This window comes from Vipera ursinii, assembly GCF_947247035.1.
Source record: "Vipera ursinii genome assembly, chromosome: 13".
NCBI classification, from domain to species: Eukaryota; Metazoa; Chordata; class Lepidosauria; order Squamata; family Viperidae; genus Vipera; species Vipera ursinii.
The window spans coordinates 13,399,481-13,420,851 of NC_139526.1; the positions used below are offsets into that span (position 1 = coordinate 13,399,481).

Below are 21,371 nucleotides of genomic sequence, written 5' to 3' on the forward strand. Positions count from 1 at the left end.
TGAGGGAGAATCGTTTCTAAATTCTTCATTTCTTGCAATAATTCAGCTATCAAAACAAAGTTTGCCTCGTGGACAGGATGATACGTTAAGCTTTTTGTACTTATTTCCCACAAAAAGCTGCAAAACGCCTTTCACATTAATTTTTTTTTGTTTTCCTTTTGTATTTCCCTATTTTAGGGCAGGTGCCCCTAAGATTAAACACAGGACTGTGATTCAGAGAACGATAGGGTGGCATGTTGATGCCTGTGGATTTAAAAAGGCCAAAAGAATGCGGCAGTTTTAAAGCAAACGTGCTAATCGGAACACGGAGATTCGCTGCTTTGGGTTTAAAAAAAAATAGGCCTACTTTGAACAGAGCTTTTACAAGATTCCTGCTTAGTCCGAGAATACGATGAGAGTGTCAAAAGTTACGCCAAAACGATTTGAGAGCTTCCTATTCACGGGAGTTGCATAAAATGAGATTTGTGCTTATTCTGACTTGGTTACTGAGTTTCCCTGTGTCAAAAGGACAGGAGAGTATCTGCTTTGCTTTGTATACAAAAATACCGGTGTGACAACTGACCCATCAAAACCATTATCCAGTGGCCCGTGGCACTGAACACAAAGGGAGTAAGCCAGCTGAAGTGGTGTTTAGCCAGCTGTGTGGGCACACAACTAAAACCTTGCTGTTATCCCACAGCTGCTACCCGGTGGGAGACTCGCCCTAACTCTGTTGTAAAGTTTTAGCTTCAGTTGTGTGTGTGTGTGTGTGTGTGTGGTTTGTTGTACGGTAGCCAAAGGGTGAAAAATATCGCAGAAAGAGGACTTGCCATGATTGAAATTTCGATAGACAGCCTCTTCACCTGTTCCACCAAATTCCAGCAATTCAGATTTCAAATGATGGCTTTTCGGAGCTGTTTTCCGGCATTATGGAAGTATCTCTCCAAGGACAGGTAATGATGTAATTCCCAAACACTGGCTTGCAAGCCCCTAGGTGGGACAGAAGTAAATCTGAGGCGGGAGGGAGACACAAATTGGGAGGGGCGAACGACTTGTAGATGCTAAGCAGAATATTTTTTTAAGCTCTCATACTTTTGTCTGGATAAGCTGATAATACTTGGCGTGGAGTAAAGTACCAGCTTTGTACCCAAAGCTGAATCACTTGTCTTCAGATCGCAGTCCCATTTTGCCTGGGCAGACCAAAAAGCAAAATGTACAATTTCTGCTATTTAAAAATAATAATAATAATAACCCAGACCAATGTGGAGCGTGAAGCCAGAGTGGTCATCTCAAAAAGAAAACCCACGTCTTGGGAATCTTGCAAGCAAATGCTGCTTTTCATTAAAATTTAAAAACAAAAGTTTTGTTTTCTTTCCAATGAAACTGTTTCACTTTACAAAGCTTGAAGATTATGTCATTAATTACAGAGATTAAACATTATTTATTAAATGAATGTTTTTCTTTTGTTGGCTCAACCATTACCCTTCTGAAATTATTAGCATACAAATTTATTTCTTTAGAGCAGGGGTAGGCAACCTCGGCTCTTTTATGACTCATAGACTTCAACTCCCAGAATTCCTGAGTCAGCTATGCTGACTCAGGAATTCTAGGAGTTGAAGTCCATGAGTCATAAAAGAGCCGAGGTTGCCTACCCCTGGTTTAGAGGATTTAGCGATTTCTTGGCCTTTTGCTTACGTGGGCATCGGTCTCTCAAAAAGTCTAAATTCAACTTTATAAACTAGAAGCTTGGCATCAAATGTTGGATTGCTGCTTATTAACAGAATTTCCACTCATCTTGGGTTGCAATAAAGGCGGTCCTTTTTTCTGCAGCAGATTTTCTACAACCACACCTCAAAAAACATCTGGGGTGATCTCAAGAGGAAGGTTGAACTGCTTAAGAGGTGACCATCCACACTGGTTTTCCCTAGAGCGGATCCTTCTTAGTTTCCTTCTGAAATATGGCTGAGAAACCTTTGAGTCAATTTGGTAGAAAGGTTAAAGTGCCAGGCTAGAAACTAGGAGACTGTGAGATGTAGTATCCTTAGGCATGAAAGCCAGCTGGGTGCCTGGTTCAGTTTCTCTGTCTCTCAGCCCAATCCAACTCAGCAGCATTGTGGTGAGAGTAGGAGGAGGAAGGTGTATTATTTATGTTCCCTGCCTTGAGTTGTGTATATAAAAGGGATTTTAAAGAAAACTTAGAGAATGTTCCCATCTTCCCCCTAGTGGTAAGGGTGGGTAAAGCCTGCACAGATCAAATAGCAGGAAGCTGTCAATTAAAGACACAAGAGCCCCAATAGGACAAAGGGATGCTTTGCCTTTGCAATTTTTTTTTATGACTCACTGGCACAGAGAAAATGAAGGGAGAGTAGATACAACTCAGTTCAGTGAAGAACAAGCAACTTCACAATATCCTTCGCCAGCAAAGTCAGGCACATACAGGGTAAAGAATATAGAAAGGAAACACAAGTAAAGTTCCCACTTCACAAAAACACATTTGCACATTTGAAACAAAAATACCCCCAGCTCACCCTGTGCAAGCATCTGAATATGATCTACGGGATACCAATTTCTGTGCTTTTAAGAATGAGACCTTAAAACAGATTTTATCTGGACTTGTTCAAAGGGCTCCTTGCCCCTTTAAGGGCAAAAGGTTCTTCCTGTATAATTAACTTCACCTCCTTACCTTCACAGCTCTTACCGGAGTTGTCTTTGCGGGGTTGAAAAAGTGAGTCGGAATGCTTTTCTTAGAAAGGTTGGGTTGAATTTTGATTGTTGTCCTACTGTGTTCTACAGTTTTTCTCGCTCCCAACAAGCAGTCAATAAGTGTGGAGGGACAGCTACCACCTTGGTCTCCTCTGAAGACTTGCATTGGGCAATGTAGAACCAGGAAGGAGAGGAACTCTAGATAAAGATGAACAAGCCACGTTTGGCTTACGTTGCGGTTGTCTGAATAAGCTGCATGCTTTTATAACCCGCACTTATTAGCTCCAGGCAGTGAAGCTAGAATTTACTTTCTCTTGATCACCCTCAAGAGAAGATGAATGATATCAGCTATTAAAGTAATAAAGACCCCATTGGCTCTGCCCAATGAATGAGGTAATAATGAAGCTCCCATATTTTTAAGGTGTGCAAAGATTAAGATGGGACAAAAAGTAGACAAGCAAAACAAGAAGAAACAGACAGCTCTCTTTATTTCGACAGACTTCATGATGAACAGTTTTAGGATAATGAATCTTTGTAAGTCTGCATTTTTGATGAACAACTAAGATTCCGTAGGCTTTCTTAAAGCCAGGGTTTCATGGATTAAATCTGTTATTCAAAGTAAGTGCATTGGCCTCAATGGAGCCTGAGTCCTACTACATCTAATTAAGTCTGATTAGGATTAGAATAGAATAGGAGCTGGAAGGGACCTTGGAGGTCTTCTAGTCCAGCCCCCTGCTCAAGCAGGGGGACCTATACCATCTCAGGCAAGTGACTGCCTAGCCTCTTCTTAAAAACCTGCAGTGATGGAGCGCCCACGATTTTTGGTGGCAAGCTGTTCCACTATTTAATTGTCTTCCCTGTCAGGAAGCTTCTCCTTAATTCCAGGTTGCTTCTCTCTTTGATCAGTTTCCAACCATTGTTTCTTGTCCTGCCCTCTGGTGCCTTGGAGAATAGGTAGACCCCCTCTTCTTTGTGCAACCCCCCCCTCCCTAGTCCATAAATATAATCAATCAATCAATCCATAATCTCGGTATGCCTTTTGCTAGTGTCTGTTTTATGCACATTTTAACTAGCATATTAACCTAGTCAACTAGTTACTCCTTGGAGTAGAAATTACGGGGAAACAAGTTCAATAGGCATGAATATTTTATCAGGAACTTGCTTGGGAATTTAGCTACCTGGTTATATTACCTGTACTTCAAGTTGTCCCTCTAGTCCTTTTTGGGGAAATAAAAGTGTTTTGCAAAAGATTCAAAGGAAGAGACGAAGGGATTGGACCCCGTTTGTGTTGCCCTCCGGCAATCTGGCGGGAATGTGTAATTTGCAATGGTTCCAGGCAGCACCCCCAAATTCTCTGGGTTGTTTTTTTTTTTTTAGCAAAATGAAAATCTTGTTTGCACCAGGAGGTCTTGGGTACAAGGAAGAAGGCAGCCCAGCTTAAGCCTGCATGCCCGTTTCTGCTTATCCCCGACACTGTGTTTTTAATAACGGCAGACAGGTAAACCGTTAGCATTGAGTGGAGAATGACTTCCCTAGCTGGAGTTAGCTCAGGGTACTAATAAACAGCTGGAAAAGAACAGCCATGCTCCCCAATGTCTGTCCTCCTCCTTCAGGAGTCATTGAAACAACGTCTCGAGATGTTCCCCTCTTCTTCTTGGGAGTGCCAAAATATCAGCACGGGCTGTTTGCCCTTTGAAAGCTATTTCTCCTTCGCAGGAATCACAGGTGAGTTTTGAAAAGCCAACCCAATGCGAAAAAAGCAGAGCACTCAAAACAGAAGTCTTGTAATTGAAATGACTCCCCCAATTGAAGTTGCTGTCAGTGCAGAAAGCTCCTTCTAAGTCTGAAGCTCCGTTGATACAGCCTGGCTCCAGAGCTGCTCCCCTTGCCAACTTTGTGTAAGACCTTGAGTCATAAACTAACCAAATGGATTATCTTGACCTGCTGAACCACACAAAAATAACTCATCATGGTGTTTTTTTTTTTTTACCAAGCGTGTCCCATTTACAACTGCTAGGCCCCTCGACCGATCTGGCTAGTGTTTCTATCTGCAGAAGTTCTAAAAAAGGCTTCGTTGCATCATATATACCCTACAGATATTTTTTTGCTGAACTTCACAGACTTGGAAGGCATCCCCTCAAAACGATCTAATTCAAAAGCTTACAGCAGTCTCTTTCTTTGCAGACCCAGAAACGCCAAACTTAACAGCAGAGAAGCCACAGGTAGATGCCATGTATTTAGGAGACCCCTTGGAAGGAGCCTCAACTGGAGTCAACGTGCTGAACATGTAAGTGACGTCATCAGCCTCCACTTCACTGGTTCCCATCTCTGGAGGTTGAAATAATGGAGGATATTGGGAGATGTCACCTAGGGTGATGCTTTGCATGCGTAATGTCCTAGGTTGAGTCCCTCACATCTCCAGAGAAGATGGAGAACACTCTTTGTGAAATGCTGGAGAACTTCTTAGTCACTTACTCATTGGGATTGAACAGTGCAAACTATGTTTTAACTATAGCTTGTGAAACAGTGGGAAAGGTGGTGAACCTCAGCCAGATAATCTTGAGATTCTAGTTGATGACAAACGTTCTGTCTTCATTGACCCAGGTTTACCCAACCCAGAGACATTCAGAAACTTCAGAGGAGGACCATACCAAGAAAGATGCGTTGGACCCCAAAGAATACGCTTGTCTTGGAAATGGTAAAGCACTTCAAACCTTCTGAAGCATCTGTTACTTCTCCAATAGTTGAAGGAAATCAGCTACTTCCCTTCAACTTTCATTTAGGGTTTGTCTGTTGCATGTAATCAGTTCTAAAAACTGACTCGAGTTGAGATACTTTGAGATCCAGGATTTGGGATAGCTTCTTTCAAACAAAATACAATCAGAATCCTTTCTTTGGAAGGTGACGTAATATGATTATCTCCACAATCCTTGCTTTGGACTCATTCCATAGAATTTCTGCATTCACACCCTAGGTTTAAAGCTCTTCTCCCCACTTCCAACTGCATTTTGCCGGTCAATTCTTCCTCTTCATTCGAAGACCGAAGAGATGTTTTATAGCTAGCAAGAAATGACCGAGCAGTTTGCAGAACATCTGCATGAAGTTTGCTGTCACAAATCAAAGATGTTTTCCTGCTTTTGAGGTGTCTTGACCTCAAAGATCTCCTGCCGCTGAAGATCATTCTTTACATGAGACCCTTGGGCAAGACACGAGTTCACGTTTGAATCTCCAGCATTGTTTCACTGGTATCTTCTGCAGGAAGGGACCCTGGCCTTGTCCTCCTTGACAGCTGTCTGGGATGGTGCCTCAACATTCACCACACCTTTCCAGGATAGGTGTTACCAGGTGAGCATCTATGCAGACAGAGGTCCATTTTTATCAGGACATGTGTCAACACTGCTAACATTGGAGATGCAACCATTTTCTTCTTTTAGAGTTAGATGATGCTGCGGAGGGGAGGAATGTGCATGAGAGTTTAGCTAGACATAATAACATTGAACCTACTGTGAGAACCAAGGTTATTGAAATAAGAGATGATAAAGAATTGGTGGGCTGGAGAACTGGAGGGGAAGCCCAGCGTTTCAAACTAATTGGGGAATTTGATTTATGAAGGTTAACGGGAGGAGGGAACTGGTCTTTGATACTATGTGCTCAGGATGCTATGCTACTCAAATAAAGATTCTTTAAGGTAAACAATGCCTCGAAGTTCTTTGAAGAGTTTCATCTGTTGGAAGCAGGACAACATGAGACCCCAGCTGGAGAATATTTCTGAAAATCTGCATAGTTGCCTTCTGACATTATTCAAAGCAATGTGGATTTGTCTTTCTATCTTTAGTACAGGTAGCCCTCAATGCACAACCCCAACTGAGCCCCAAAATTTACGTTGCTCAGTGAAACCTCAGTGAATTTTGCCCCATTTTGTGACTTCTTGCCACCGTTGCTAAGGGAATCTTTTCTTTATTAAGTTAGTAACACGGTTGTTAAGCGAATGCTGACTTGCTTGTCAGGAAGTCGCAAAGGGAGGTCATGTGACCTTGGGACACCGCAAACCGTCATAAATATGAGTCAGTTGCCAAGCATCTGAATTTTGATCATGTGACCTGTAGGGATGCTGCAACGGTTATGTCAAAAAAACGGTCATAAGTCAGTTTTTTTCCCCAATGCCGTCGGTAATTTTGAACGGTTGCTAAATGAACTGTTGTAACTCAAGGACTACGTAGCCAGTTCCTGGCTTATATGACAACACTTATCTGGGGTAGTATTGAAGGTGCTGAAACTAGAAAACGGGAGATTGTGAGTTTTAGGGTAGTTCTAGCGATTATAGCAACACACATGGCTTCATGTGTTGGCATACATTCCTTTGGTAGCGCTTTTTTTTAAAAATGAAAATTCTAATTTAAGAAAGATAGAGGTGTTAGTATGCTGCAAAGCAAAATCTCTAAGGCCTCACTATGATTTTAAGCAAGCTCCGTGGGCATTTTGGGGCAGTAAGAACGACTCCGTTTAGAACGAGAAAGGACAATTTTAATTTGGAAGCAGCCACTCACCCTGTTTTCATAACCTCAGTTCAGTCTTCAGCAACTGGAAATCCTTTTAAGTTATTGTGAGTTTTATTTGGGTTGCGTTGAGGGACGTAAGAGTGAACTGCCCTCTCCCTTCACTTTCCTGACTCTTGTGTCTTTGAGGTTTCCATAAAGCTGAGACCACACCTCCCTGAATTTCTAGAAGCCCTGGCCAAAATCTACGAGGTAAGTAAAGGTAAAGGTAAAGGTTCCCCCACACATGCGTGCTAGTCGTTTCCGACTCTAGGGGCCGGTGCTCATCTCCGTTTCAAAGCCGAAGAGCCAGCGCTTGTCCGAGGACATCTCCGTGGTCATGTGGCCGGCATGACTAAACACCAAAGGCGCATGGAACGCTGTTACCTTCCCACCGTAGTGGTCCCTATTTTTCTACTTGCATTTTTACGTGCTTTCGAACTGCTAGGTTGGCAGAAGCTGGGACGAGTAACAGGCGCTCACTCTGTTACGCGGCACTCTACCACAATTAAATGTGACCTGTGCGGAATTGAATATGATGCAGAAGATCGGTAGAAGATGGCTAAGGGATATTCAGGAAGGGGCCACAACGCCTTGTTGCCCACCACAAATTAGAGCTTAAAATAATCCTTAAAATTGTTTTATAGCTCTGTGATAAAGGCAAAAGAGTAGTTGGAAGTTCTCTCTGGATCACTTGCTGAACTATTTTGGCTCAGATTCTTCATTTAACCCTTAAAGCTGATGAGAAGAGGTTGAGGAAAGAAGCGTAGCATCTCAGCTGCTCTGGTCATAATCATCCGTAACAACGTCGAAGGATTACTTTGAATGTTCCACAGCTTGCTAAGAAAGCCTTCTTGCTATTTCTTTTTAGATTTTTGTGTTTACTACTGCCAAGCAAGATTATGCTGATCAAATGTTGAAGGTCCTTGGACCCCAGAGGAAGCTAATCAGGTGATGAAGGAAGGCTTTGGAACAAATTATGGGGCAAGACAAGACTTGAAGAAAGTTGAATTTCTTGGATCTCTCTCTCTCTTGTTAATTGGGGTGTCAATGGCTGGCTATTAAATTGTTGGTTGTTCTTCCCTTGTGCTGCCCATCTTCAGCTCCTAAGTACCTGATAAGCTGGTGGTACGTCAGCCTTCCTGATGGCTGACAAGGAGCCAGTTTCCCAGTGCTTTAATCATTTCCCTGGCTATTTTTGTCCCTACTCAGCCAACAATCTTAGTAGCTGCAAAGTTGAATGTATGTCCTTGTTCATTGCAATGTGAGCCACCAATGAGTTTATCTTCTTTTCTTGTTTTCTTCCAAGGCACCAGCTATATCAAGAGGACTGTCTCTGTAGCCATGGTTCCTATGTAAAGGATCTGTCAGTGGTGGAAAGAGATCTAGACAGGACTGTGGCAGTTGCAACTTACCTGCAAGCATTTCCCTACCAGGTGATGATCAGGTGTGGTACTCCAACATGACATGAGAGGATACTGTTCCATAGCAAGCCATTTCATGGAGTTCTCTAGCTTGGGACAAAGTACTTTGAACTGGAATCGTTCCCTTCAGGCTCTCTGGTAGAAGTTTTCTCCATCAACCAGTCTCTCTCTTTTTTTTAAATGAGGAAGGTGCGTCCTGATTGAATGTGCACCTGGATCCCTTGGGTTCAATAAAATGCTTTCAAATTGACAGTTGACAACATTTCAAAAGTCAGGGCTAGCTGTTAATAATTTAGAGTAGTGTTTTTCAACCTTGGCAACTTTAAGATGTGTAAAACGTCAACTCCCAGTGCTGGCTGGGGAATTCTGGGAGTTGGAAGTCCACCCATTTTAAAGTTGCCAAAGTTGACATATAGGATCCTTGATGTTCTCCGAGGTTAGTGGTTTTCTTGCAGACGTTTCATGACCCAACTAAATAACATCATCAGTGCACTGATGGGTAATGAAATTTCTGCAAGAAAACAACCAGGTTCTCCTCCTCTGTAAACTCCACTCCTTTCTAGCACTGATGACGTTCCCTAGTTGGGTCATGAAACATCTGCAAGAAGACAACCATGCTCAAAGAGCACCAAGGACCCCACAGTCTTTCCTTCCTTCCTTCCTTCCTTCCTTCCTTCCTTCCTTCCTTCCTTCCTTCCTCCTCCTCCCTTCTAGCACTGATGACGTTACCTAGTTGGGTCATGAAACATCTGCAAGAAGACAACCAAGCTCAAAGAGCACCAAGGACCCCACAGTCCTCCTCCTCCTCCACTTCCACTTCTAGTTCTTTTCTCCACTCCATAAACCCATTCCAGCACTGATGATGTTACCTAGTTGGGTCATGAAACGTCAGCTATCTGCCCAAACATTACCGTCTTTGAGAGCTTCTGATTTATGCTTGGCCTCAAATGACGAATGTTCTTGTCTCTTCATAGATGTCCAATGTGGTAGTGGTCCCTAAATGGGAGGGTGATTCTCAAGACAAAGAATTGCTTCGTCTTATTCCAGTGCTCCAAAGTATTAGTCAGGCAGTAAGTAAATGACTTTGTATCAGTCCAAATGAATGGAGAAGCCACAGAGCTGAATGGATAAAGGCTTAAGAGTGGTGAAATTATATGCTAAAAAGCTTCCGGCTTTTTATTAATGCTTCCCAACCTCTTAACTGGAAACTTCAAATGGAATCGTAGTGAAACCCACCAGCAGATGGCTATCCACCTTTTTTTTAAAAAAAAAAACTGAAAAAGAATGGTTATTGCTTTAAGGCTGATGATGCCAGTAATGAATTGATTGAATGGAAAGACATGTCTGCTTTAAAAACAGACTCTAACTTTTTAAAATGAAAGATGAACCAGGGTGAAAGGACTTAAAGGACTGTAGCCCAGGGATGTCCAACATTGGTAACTCGGTAACTTTAAGACCTGTGGACTTCAACTCCCAGCTGGCTACCTGGCTGGGGAATTCTGGAAGTTGAAGTTCACAGGTCTTAAAGTTACCAAGGTTGGACATCCCTACTGTAGCCAGTAATATATATATATATATATATATATATATATATATATATATATATATATATATATATATATATATATATATATATATCGCTCATTCCGCCGGGACCTGAAGACTTGGCTCTTTGAGCTTTCTGGCCTGGACTGAGAGTATTAATTGGGGTTTTAATTGGATTTTAATTGGGGTTTTATATTTTTTCAAGGTCTAAATGTAATCATTTTAACTGTTCTTAATTTTTGTAATTGTTGTTATTTTAAAAACCTTGTGAACTGCCCTGAGTCCTATGAGAGAAGGGCGGTATATAAGTCTAATATATATATATATAATTTTTGTAATTGTTGTTATTTTAAAACCCTTGTGAACCGCCCTGAGTCCTATGAGAGAAGGGCGGTATATAAGTCTAATATATATATATATATATATATATATATATATATATATATATATATATATATATATATATATATATATATATATATATATATATACACGTTTTGACGAAATCGAGATTTCGTCGAAACGTTGCCCTGATACCTCCAATTCTACGTGGGGGAAAAACCTGAATGACCAAAGATCTACACACACACACACACACACACACATGGACTGAAATTTTACTTTCCTTCATTTGTCCATGTTGCGTTTACAGGTTGACATTCGCACTGAAATAGAGAGAAAACGTCGTGGCCAACGGAAATTTCATCGGTAATGCCTGCTTCCATTATAAGTCTGGAACCTCCAGACTTTAAATCACAACCTAGTTTGGATATTTGGGGCAAGCTATTTTGGGGTACCTGCTTCATTTCTGTTGCTTTGAAATAGATAGAAATATCAGGGACTGATTTAATTGCTGGACACATTTTTTTTTTTACCAATTCGAGGAAACGATGGATGCTCAAAACATTTTTGTTTTTGAATGGAGAGAAAAACCAATATTGTCCCATCCACTATGTAGACGCACATTTTTTCTCCCGTTTGCAATGTGTGTTGAGGTGCGCTTCAAGGCACATCTTCCAAATTTCTAGATTTATTTCTTGGCTTCTGCAAATGCAAAGAGCAGACATAAATATAAAGTTCCTGAGCCATCAAAAGGTTTCCATATGGTGCTATTTTTAAGAGGCCGGGCTTTGCAGAAGACATTTTTTGTCTTGAAAGGTTTCTTTTGTGTTTTATTTCTGACATTCTCTTCCCACCCAAAGTGCAATTTCATGCACGAGTAATAAAATGAATTTTGTCTTCAGCTTGTGCATTTTTACTGCACTCACCCTCCTACTCTCTTTCAATCTGAGCCTTTGTTCTTTCCTCTAGAAGAAAGTAATACAGATATTTCTCGTTTAGTGACCGCATTGTTTAGCAACTGTCTCGTTTAGCAACCCTTCAGATTTACGATGGTGATTAAAAAGTAACTTTACAGCCAATCCTTTTATTGACCCGTCTTTGCAGGTCTGTGAAGCAAAGCAAAGGTGAAGTCAGATCCTGAGCAAAGTTGCATTATACTTAATGTAAATAAGCTCTCCTTGGTGGAGCAGTGGGCTAATGCCTCCTTAAGGAACACCAGCTGCCTGCAATTAGTGCAGGTTCGAGTCCCACCAGGCTCAAGGTTGACTCAGCCTTCCATCCTTCCGAGGTAGGTAAAATGAGGACCCAGATTGTTGGGGGCAATAAGCTGACTTTGTAATAATGCCACTTGGGGGGTGTATGAAAGCCCTAATAAGCAGGCATATACATAGAATGAAGGCTACTGCTAAGCTTGTAAGCCGCCCTGAGTCTTCGGAGAAGGGCGGGATATAAATGGGATTAAAATAAAAAATAAAATAAAAATAAACCAGACAGGAAACGTGACTAGTTGAGTGACTAGTGACTAGTTACTATAAGGCTGTATTAACAGAATCTTGCAAGAACAAACTTCCTGTTGCCAGTTTTAATTGCAGAGCAGCTCTTTCCTAAGTTTCTTCCTCTGTTAAGCATCTGCAGGCTCCACCGTTTCTTATCTACCAACCCTAAGGTAGAAGCATCTCTTTCCCTCATCCCCCAAGGCCATCCACCCCTTGCATTTACACCTAGCAATAGCTTGACTTGATCAAATTGCTGGTCCCAACTGTGCTTGCTAAATGAGGACCACGTCTATTCTTCCATGGATTCTTTGACCCTTTGGAACAATGAAATTGGATGGGGTGTGTGTGTGTGTGTGTGTGTGTGAGAGAGAGAGAGAGAGAGAGAGAGAGAGAGAGAGAGAGAGAGAAGCTAGGTAACATTGTCAGTACTAGAAGTTATGGAGTGAAAGAGGAAGAGGACTAGGATTGTGGGGTCCTTGGTGCTCTCTGAGCTAGGCTGTTGGCTTGCAAAAGTTTCATAACCCAGCTAGGAAACATTGTTAGTGCTAGAAGAAAGTGGGAGTTGTGGAGGAGGAGGAAGCTGAGGTCCTTGGAGCTCTCCCATCCAGGCTGTTGGCTTGCAGACCTTTCATGACCCAACTAGGTAACATTGTCAGGGCTAGAAGCCAGTGGGAGTTATGGAGAGGAGGAGGAGGAGGAGGAGGAGGAGGAGGAGGATGGTGGGTCCCATCCAGGCTCTTGGCTTGCAGACCTTTCATGACCCAACTAGGTAACATTGTCAGGGCTAGAAGCCAGTGGGACTTATGGAGAGGAGGAGGAGGAGGATGGTGGATCCCATCCAGGCTCTTGGCTTGCAGACCTTTCATGACCCAACTAGGTAACATTGTCAGGGCTAGAAGCCAGTGGGACTTATGGAGAGGAGGAGGAGGAGGATGGTGGGTCCCATCCAGGCTCTTGGCTTGCAGACCTTTCATGACCCAACTAGGTACCATTGTCAGGGCTAGAAGCCAGTGGGAGTTATGGAGAGGAGGAGGAGGAGGAGGAGGATGGTGGGTCCCATCCAGGCTGTTGGCTTGCAGACCTTTCATGACCCAACTAGGTAACACTGTCAGTGCTAGAAGCCAGTGGGAGTTATGGAGAGGAGGAGGAGGAGGATGGTGGGTCCCATCCAGGCTCTTGGCTTGCAGACCTTTCATGATCCAGCCAGGCAACATCAGGGCTGCTCCAAGATTCACCCCTCCAGATGTTGCAGCACCTCCCTCTCCCCACTGGGCAAGGTTGGGAAGCCACCTGAGAACCGCCCAGCCTAGGTTGGAAAAAGCCTTGGGGAACCCCAGCAAGACCACCTAGACCAGGGGTAGGCAACCTCGGCTCTTTTATGACTCAGGGACTTCAACTCCCAGAATTCCTGAGCCAGCCCAGCTGGCTCAGGAATTCTGGGAGTTGAAGTCCATGAGTCATAAAAGAGCCGAGGTTGCCTACCCCTGACCTAGACTGACCACTGCCCGGGTTTGCAAGCGATTGGAGTCCCTGAAACCCTCCCCCTCCCCACCCCACCCCTACACACCCCTGAGGCAGGCCATAAGGAAAAATATAAATAATACATATGGATGCTGTATGTCATAAATGTGAGGTAGGACCCAACAGTGAGGCATAGAGAATAATGCGTGTATTAGTTAGAAGAAGAAGAACAAGGAAATGGAAAATGTCAAACCACAAGTTCACCTGTGGGTCACATCTAATAAGCTAGCACACCGTTCAGTTGCAGCTAACCACCTACGTCTCACTTGTAGCTAACCACATACATGGTGCAGGAAACCTAGATGCTAGCAAAGAGACAAGTTTGCAAAACAATTTAGCAATGCAAAGGGGGGGGGAGGCTAGAAATGAGCTAGAAGGGGGCCTGTAATTCATGTAACCCATCAGAATTAACAATTTAGATGTCCGTGTTCTGTGACTTTTGAAGACTATAAATGTACCGGCTTGTTTCCGGGAAAGTTGTTCAGACATTGCCTCTGCTTTCTAATCTGAACCTTTGGCGCGCAAAATAAAACAAACTTCTTTGGATTCCGAGGTCTGAGCCTCTTAATTCTGCAAGACCCCTACCCGGCATGGGGATGGGGGAGGCTCCTCTTGAGCTCCCCGGCTCCCTCCCCTTCCGAACTACATTTCCCAGGGTGCTTGGCGGGCGGGGCGGGGCCCGAGCCCAGCTGGCGGCTCCGAGCAGGAACTGGCCCCGCAGCTCCGGCGGGGAGGCTGCCCGACATGCCTCTGCTGGTGGAGGGGCGGCGGCTCGACCCGGCCCGGCCCCTCCGGGAGCTGCCGCGCGCTTTCCCGGAGCTGGAGGTGAGTTTGGGGGGGGGGCAGGGGGCGGGGCTCCCGCGCCCAGGTGAGGACAGGTGATCGCCGCCGCGGGGCTCAGGTGTGCGTGTGTGTGTGGGGGGGGTGGCTGTCTTGGGGGCTTTGCGAACCTCGCCCCGGGGATCCCCTCCCGGGCTGGGCTGCAAAAAGGGGGGCGTCTTTCTCTCGTGCAAAGCGGGGAGGGGGAGTTCCTGGGACGGGCGGGACTGAGGATCCCCCCCCCGTGGCACCTGGAAGGGGAACCGAAGTGGGTGGGTGGGTGGTAGGCAGGTATTTGCAAGGGGGTTTACCTGCGGGAGGGAGTGCCTGCCTGCCTCCCTCAAGCTATGTTTTTGCCCAATCTGCTAAAGCAGTATTTCTCGATCTGGGTAACCTTGAAGAGAGAGGTGGGCTTCAATTCCCAGAATTCCCCAGCCAACATGCTTTAAGAGAGAGGTGGACTTCAATTCCCAGAATTCCCCAGCCAACATGCTTTAAGAGAGAGGTGGACTTCAGCTGCCAGAATTCCCCAGCCAACATGCTTTAAGAGAGAGGTGGACTTCAATTGATTGATTGATTGATTGATTGGACTTATATGCCGCCCTATCTCCCGAAGGACTCAGAATTACCCAGCCAACATGCTTTAAGAGAGAGGTGGACTTCAACTCCCAGAATTCCCCAGCCAACATGCTTTAAGAGAGAGGTGGACTTCAACTCCCAGAATTCCCCAGCCAACATGCTTTAAGAGATAGGTGGACTTCAATTCCTAGAATTACCCAGCCAACATGCTTTAAGAGAGATGTGGACTCCAACTCCTAGAATTCCCCAGCCAACATGCTTTAAGAGATAGGTGGACTTCAACTCCCAGAATTACCCAGCCAACATGCTTTAAGAGAGAGGTGGACTTCAACTCCCAGAATTCCCCAGCCAACATGCTTTAAGAGAGAGGTGGACTTCAATTCCCAGAATTACCCAGCCAACATGCTTTAAGAGAGAGGTGGACTTCCAGAATTCCCCAGCCAACATGCTTTAAGAGATAGGTGGACTTCAATTCCCAGAATTACCCAGCCAACATGCTTTAAGAGATAGGTGGACTTCAACTCCCAGAATTCCCCAGCCAACATGCTTTAAGAGAGAGGTGGACTTCAACTCCCAGAATTACTCAGCCAACATGCTTTAAGAGATAGGTGGACTTCAATTCCCAGAATTCCCCAGCCAACATGCTTTAAGAGAGAGGTGGACTTCAACTCCCAGAATTCCCCAGCCAACATGCTTTAAGAGATAGGTGGGCTTCAATTCTCAAGAATTTGAATGCTGCCTGGGGAATTGAAGTCCACACCTTTTAAAGTTGCCAAAGTTGAGAAACACTATGCTAAGCCCTAATGGAACTTAGTACGGCAGCCGAGTATTTTGCATGGTCCCAAGCCCTTATGGCTGTAAAGCCTGATTTATGGGTGATCATAATGCCTAGGATCCACATGATTGGACCTTAGTGGGCTATGAACATCTCATGATGGAGATCGAGGTAGGCATATCATCTGGAGGAGTCACTGTGGATTTTGTATATGGTATAATACACTTGGGGAGAACTAGTTTGGTGTAGTGGTTAAGGCAGCAGGCTGAGAAACCAATGTTGGCTTAGCTTGAGGAACGAATGCCAACTTTTGGCCTTCATTCCTCAAGCTAAGGGGAACTGGCTAAATTTTCAGGACATCTTCACCTCCTGGAATCCAAACTCTTTCCCTAGTCTCATAATTGATTCTTGCTTATATGTTTGTAGGAATAAACTGGTACAGTTGAAGCAATTCCCAGCTTTGTTTGTTTTCCAGATCTTGGAAGAGGCGTTAGCTATGTTTCTTACTTTGGATGCCCAGATCAGAGAATCTTTGATCGCTGCTTTGCTGAAGCTGTGTTGTGTTGTGTGTGTACAATGCACAAAACTCTTGCACAAAAACTAAACTCTTGTTGTTTCCCCAATCAGGAGCAAGCCAAACAGTTCCGTAGCCAACCTGCTCAAGCGGTGGGACCAAAAGGACTTCTCTACGTCCAGCAAAGAGAATTTGCTGCTACCACGTCCAAAGATGGTAGGCGGACTTTGAGGGACTATAAACTCTCAGTTCAAGAGGAGACAGCCGAGATCTTACATGATGTTCTCCTGCTTTCTTGATAGGTTCCGTTTCCATTCTTGGCTCAGACGATGCTACAACGTGCCATTTTGTGGTTCTGAGACACACAGGTGCTGCCCTAACTGGAAAAATCCCTGGTGTGGTTCCCATGCTCTGTAATTAGGCATTTGTAAAGTTTGAGGTGGCTGGTTTAGAACTGGAACACGAGCTTTATGGAAGTCCTTGAGATAGACTGAAGCTTTGTCCTCTTGGCTCCAGTGTTTAGAAGAAGCACAACTGAAACTCACAGATCTTGTCACAAACGGCCATAACCTCAGTGTCTTCCAGTTGAGTGATCTTCAGCTCCTCAAAAATCCTTTGGCTCATATGTCTCTAACACGCGCTTTGATAAGTCTGTTCTAAATAGAGAAATGTTCTTTACAGTCATAGTTGTCCATAAGATGCAAATCCTCATGTTGTTGTTGTTATGATTATTTTTAGGGAGTGGAGCAATTTGTCTAACTCACTGTGATGGATCAGATACCGAAACAGAAGTTATGCTGATGATAAATGCAGTAAAAGTGCTTTCTCCAAGCACTGACTGTGGAAGGTCAGTTTTTGATGATGTTGTTGTTTCTTAAAAAAAATAGTTCTGTGAAACAATCTGGTGAAAAGTTGGGGCTTCATACTTCTCAGATGCTTCCTACCTCTTCAGTGTAATAGCTAAATTCGGGTAGTCCTCAAATGCTAAACCAGGGGTAGGCAACCTCGGCTCTTTGATGACTCGTGGACTTCAACTCCCAGAATTCCTGAGCCAGCCACACTGAGGGAAAAGGGAGAGGTTTCCAAGCTGAGCCATGCTGGCTGAGGAATTCTGGGAGTTGAAGTCCACGAGTCATAAAAGAGCCAAGGTGGCCTACTCCTGGCCTAGGCCGCTTTATGACTCATGGACTTCAACTCCCAGAATTCCTGAACCAGCCATACTGAGGGGAAAGGGAGAGGTTTCCAAGCTGAGCCATGCTGGCTGAGGAATTCTGGGAGTTGAAGTCCACGAGTCATAAAAGAGCCGAGGTTGCCTACTCCTGTGCTAAACCATTTGCTTAGCGGACGTTCGAAATTACAGCAGCAGTGAAAAAAATTATGACTGCTTCTTGCACTTAAGGCCATCACATCATCCCCATGGTTGCGTGATAAAAAACTTGGATTCTTGGCAACCGGCATGTGATTATGATGGTTGCAGCATCCTAGGATCCTTGTGATCACAACCTGAGATATTCCCAGTCAAATTCCAAAGCTGAATTCACTTAACAATTGTTCTGTTCCAGCCCCTGTGAGTCCTTGTTATGCTCGCAAGGAGAAAGCCCTCTTCCAAGAAAAAGGCAGGAACTGCAAGAAAAAAACAACCCCTTTTATTCTCACAGACCTGAGTCAATGTCCAAGGCAAACAAACACAGTCCGCAGAAACTCAATCCTCAACACGAATGGTTGCCTTGGGCAACCAGCCCCTCCCACACTGTCCCTTTTATTATCCAGCCAAGGCGTGGTTTCCTAAGGCCTTCTCCTTTGCCTTTGGAGCCGCCCCATTGCATTCCTCTGTCCTACTCGCTTCTCTTGCTGGCGCTTTCTTGTATCCTGAATATTTCCCAGCTGTGCTTCGTCGCTGTCCAACTCAGACTCCCAGCACAGCTGTGTTTCAGCCTGAGTGCGAGTAGAGGGGCCAGGCTCCTCGTCAGACTGTAAGTCTTGGAGCTCCTCAAAGCCTTCCTCTGACTCCGATGTCACTCCAGGCCCCTCCTCCTCATCCGATTCCTTAGACTCAGCTGCCGGATCCATGGGTTGGCGAGGAATCACAACAACAACTGGGTGATTCACTTAACAATTGCGGTGGTTTATTTAACCATTCCAAAAGAGGTCATAAAATCAGGTGTGACTCACTTAACTGCCTAGCTTAGCTAAAGAAATTCTGTCTTGAATCATGGCTATAAGTCGAGTACTTATTTATAAATAACAGAATGTCCCTGATATGCATTCTGTGTTGTAGTTACTTACCCTGGACCAGAATAGATTCACGGTGAGAAATGTGGTGGTAGTAGTAGTAGTAGTAGTAGTAATAATAATAATAATAATAATAATAATAATAATAATAATAATAATAATAATAATAATAAAACTGGCAAACTTTTAATGTTCAGCCTGTTAATTTGAGTTCAATCCAAAAGGAATTGAAAGATTGAATGAACGTTTCTGGATTTGGTGTCTGCCAGGTTGGAACTGCATCTGATTGGAGGTTTTTGTGACGACAGGCGCTTGTCTCAGCGTCTTACCAGTCAACTCTTAAGTAAGTTTGTGTTTTGGTTTTGCTGGGGTCTTTGTGACATTTTGAGGCTCTCGTTGAAGTAGAATAAAGTTGGCCAGTTGTGTGAGTTAATGGGAATTTCGTGGACTCCAGAGCATCCAAAAAAACAACAACAGATTTCTGCTTTAGGGCCAGGCCTTACCTGATGTAGGTTGTAATGAAGAGAGCCAGTTACATTTAATGAGGAGAAGGGATCTGTTGGTGGTGACTCAGGTTGATTACCTACAGAATATATGATACCATTGGTAGGAAGAGTACAACGCTGGACTGTTAGTTTTGGGTCAAAATTCCTGAGGATAATTTCCTTGGAACTGATTGGTTGATTGGGTTTTTGATTAAGCTAGAAACTTCATATCCTATGGAGTCTTGATTCAGAAATGGATTAATGGTAGAGGGCGTAGTGGGGCATTGGTCCTAGATAAGAAGCTGTGGGGTTTGGTATCTTGATAAACCCAGTTTGGAAACAGAGTGGAGCTAATGAAGCATTTGAATAATGAAATCATCTTTCATTGTAGTATATCTATATCTATATTTTCCTGGGTGTATGAGTTCGTGATCTTTCCTTTTGTGTTCTTAGGAGCATTTGACCGTCTGCTGGATAATGTTTATTTGATGACCTTCTGTGTCACAGGTAATTATATATATATATGTCTGACTTAATTGTATTGTCTGAATCAGTTTATAATGCAACCATTTATGTTCTGAATTTTGGCCATCAACTTTACAATCCTGGGGTCATCAGAAAAGCCATAGAGCATTGCCAGAATTTCATAAAAACGTGAGTTATTTTAATCCTGGTCAAATAAACCAACTTCACATTCCTTCCTTTTACTTACGAAGATCTTAATGATTAATTCATTCAAATGTTATTGTCGGATTTGATCTCCTTTCAATTCTTCTTTGTCCCGTTGCAAAGGAAAATTGTTTTCTTAACAAGGATTACCTAAAGGAAGGATTAAATCTATGAGCTAATTTCGCCCACCGCCTCCTCTAAATTTGTGGGTGTGCTCAAGGACCCTTAACAATACTAAGGTAAAGGTAAAGGTTCCTCCCGCACATGCGTGCTAGTCGTTTCCAGCTCTAGGGGCCGGTGCTCATCTCCGTTTCAAAGCCGAAGAGCCAGCGCTCGTCTGAGGACGTCTCCGTGGTCATGTGGCCGGCATGACTAGACGCCAAAGGCGCACGGAACGCTGTTACCTTCCCACCGCAGTGGTCCCTGTTTTTCTACTTGCATTTTTACGTGCTTTTGAACTGCTAGGTTGGCAGAAGGTGGGACGAGTAACAGGTGCTCACTCTGCTACGCGGCACTCGGGATTCGACCCGCCAAATGGCCGACCATCTGATTGACAAGCTCAGCGTCCGAACCCACTGAGCCACCACGTCCCTTTTTTGTGAAGATATTCTCTATCAAATCCAAAATGTAACTGCCAACCGGAAAAACAACACACTCAGTTCTGAAGTGACCCAGCTATGCCATGATTTCCAATCTATCGCTTTTTTTTTTGATAAAGTCAATTTTTGTGTGTTCATTTCAGAACTGAATGACCGCCAGGAAAATGGCAGGCATTTGCCATATATTTACGGAATTGGTGAGTTAACATTTCTTGCATTTGGTGGTTTACAATTGTGAGATTGGGTATGCCACCTTAATTTTTTTTAAAAAAAATGGCTCATTAAGATACCAATGAATGCAAATAAAAGATGCATGTTTTGTTTAACACTTAAAGAGAGGCAGTTTCACAGGTTTTCCTGTCAATCAACTCGCTCTGTCCTTTGATTTAATGTTTAATGAACATTTTCAAACCCGCTGCTTGGAAATCTGAAGCTGCATGTAGAGCAGGGGTCTTCAAACTTGGCCCTTTTGTGACTTGTGGACTTCAACTCCCAGAATTCCTCAGCCAGGCAGGCTGGCTGAGGAATTCTGGGAGTTGAAGTCCACAAGTCATAAAAGGGTCAAGTTTGAAGGCCCCTGATGTAGAGAATAAGCAAGGTAATCATGAAAGAAATATACCGAATCTGTAACTTAGGTCAATATTTCTCAGCCTTAAATACTTTAAGATGTACGTATTTCCACCCTCAGAATTCCCCAGCTGACTGGGGAATTCTGGGAATTGAAGTCCTTGCATCTTAAAGATACTCAGGCTGAAAAACAGTGACTTTAGGGAACAGGGGCTGAAACATTTTGTAAGGCAAACAATGAGATAACATTTTGAAGTGACTGAGGGATGCTGCTTCCCTCATTCCCTGGAGCCTAAGAAAGGGGTGGTGGCCCAGAAAAATGAAACTTGCAAGCTTCTCTCCTTTGTTGTTATTGTTAGTTGTGAAGTCGTGTCCGACCCCTGGCAACCCCTTGGACAACGTTCCTCCAGGCCTTCCTGTCTTCTACCGTCTTCTGGAGTCCCTTTAAGCTCACGCCTCTTGCTTCAGTGACTCCATCCAGCCACCTCATTCTCTGTCGTCCCCTTCTTCTCTTGCCCTCCATCTTTCCCAGCATTAGGCTCTTCTCCAGGGAGTCCTTCCTTCTCATTAGGTGGCCAAAGTGTTTG

General features: G+C 43.9%; 2 protein-coding genes across 7 annotated transcripts in view; both read left to right on the forward strand.

Moving 5' to 3' along the window:
- Positions 1-793: 793 nt before the first annotated feature.
- NTAN1 (N-terminal asparagine amidase) overlaps positions 794-21,371 on the forward strand; it is a 24,664-nt gene continuing 4,086 nt past the window's right edge. The window contains exons 1-11 of one of the 6 annotated variants that reach the window (XM_083372829.1): positions 794-932; positions 4,060-4,180; positions 4,296-4,407; positions 4,867-4,969; positions 5,287-5,380; positions 16,346-16,448; positions 16,535-16,600; positions 16,971-17,079; positions 18,734-18,807; positions 19,403-19,456; positions 20,361-20,414. In XM_083372829.1, coding sequence (XP_083228955.1) covers positions 4,130-4,180; positions 4,296-4,407; positions 4,867-4,969; positions 5,287-5,380; positions 16,346-16,448; positions 16,535-16,600; positions 16,971-17,079; positions 18,734-18,807; positions 19,403-19,456; positions 20,361-20,414 — 820 coding nt within the window. In that variant the 5' untranslated portion in view covers positions 794-932; positions 4,060-4,129. Of the gene's footprint in view, positions 933-1,855; positions 1,881-3,103; positions 3,217-4,059; positions 4,181-4,295; positions 4,408-4,866; positions 4,970-5,286; positions 5,381-14,237; positions 14,371-16,345; positions 16,449-16,534; positions 16,601-16,970; positions 17,080-18,733; positions 18,808-19,402; positions 19,457-20,360; positions 20,415-21,371 lie in introns of those variants that run through there. The other 5 variants (XM_083372832.1, XM_083372830.1, XM_083372831.1 and 2 more) reach the window with 5 other exon arrangements.
- On the forward strand, positions 5,417-11,429 carry LOC310646428 (CTD small phosphatase-like protein 2-B). Its single transcript, XM_083372890.1, has 6 exons — positions 5,417-6,027; positions 7,368-7,430; positions 8,089-8,168; positions 8,527-8,653; positions 9,616-9,711; positions 10,839-11,429. Exons 3-6 carry the CDS (start codon positions 8,131-8,133, stop codon positions 10,896-10,898), a joined length of 321 nt encoding a protein of 106 aa, XP_083229016.1. The 5' UTR covers positions 5,417-6,027; positions 7,368-7,430; positions 8,089-8,130; the 3' UTR covers positions 10,899-11,429.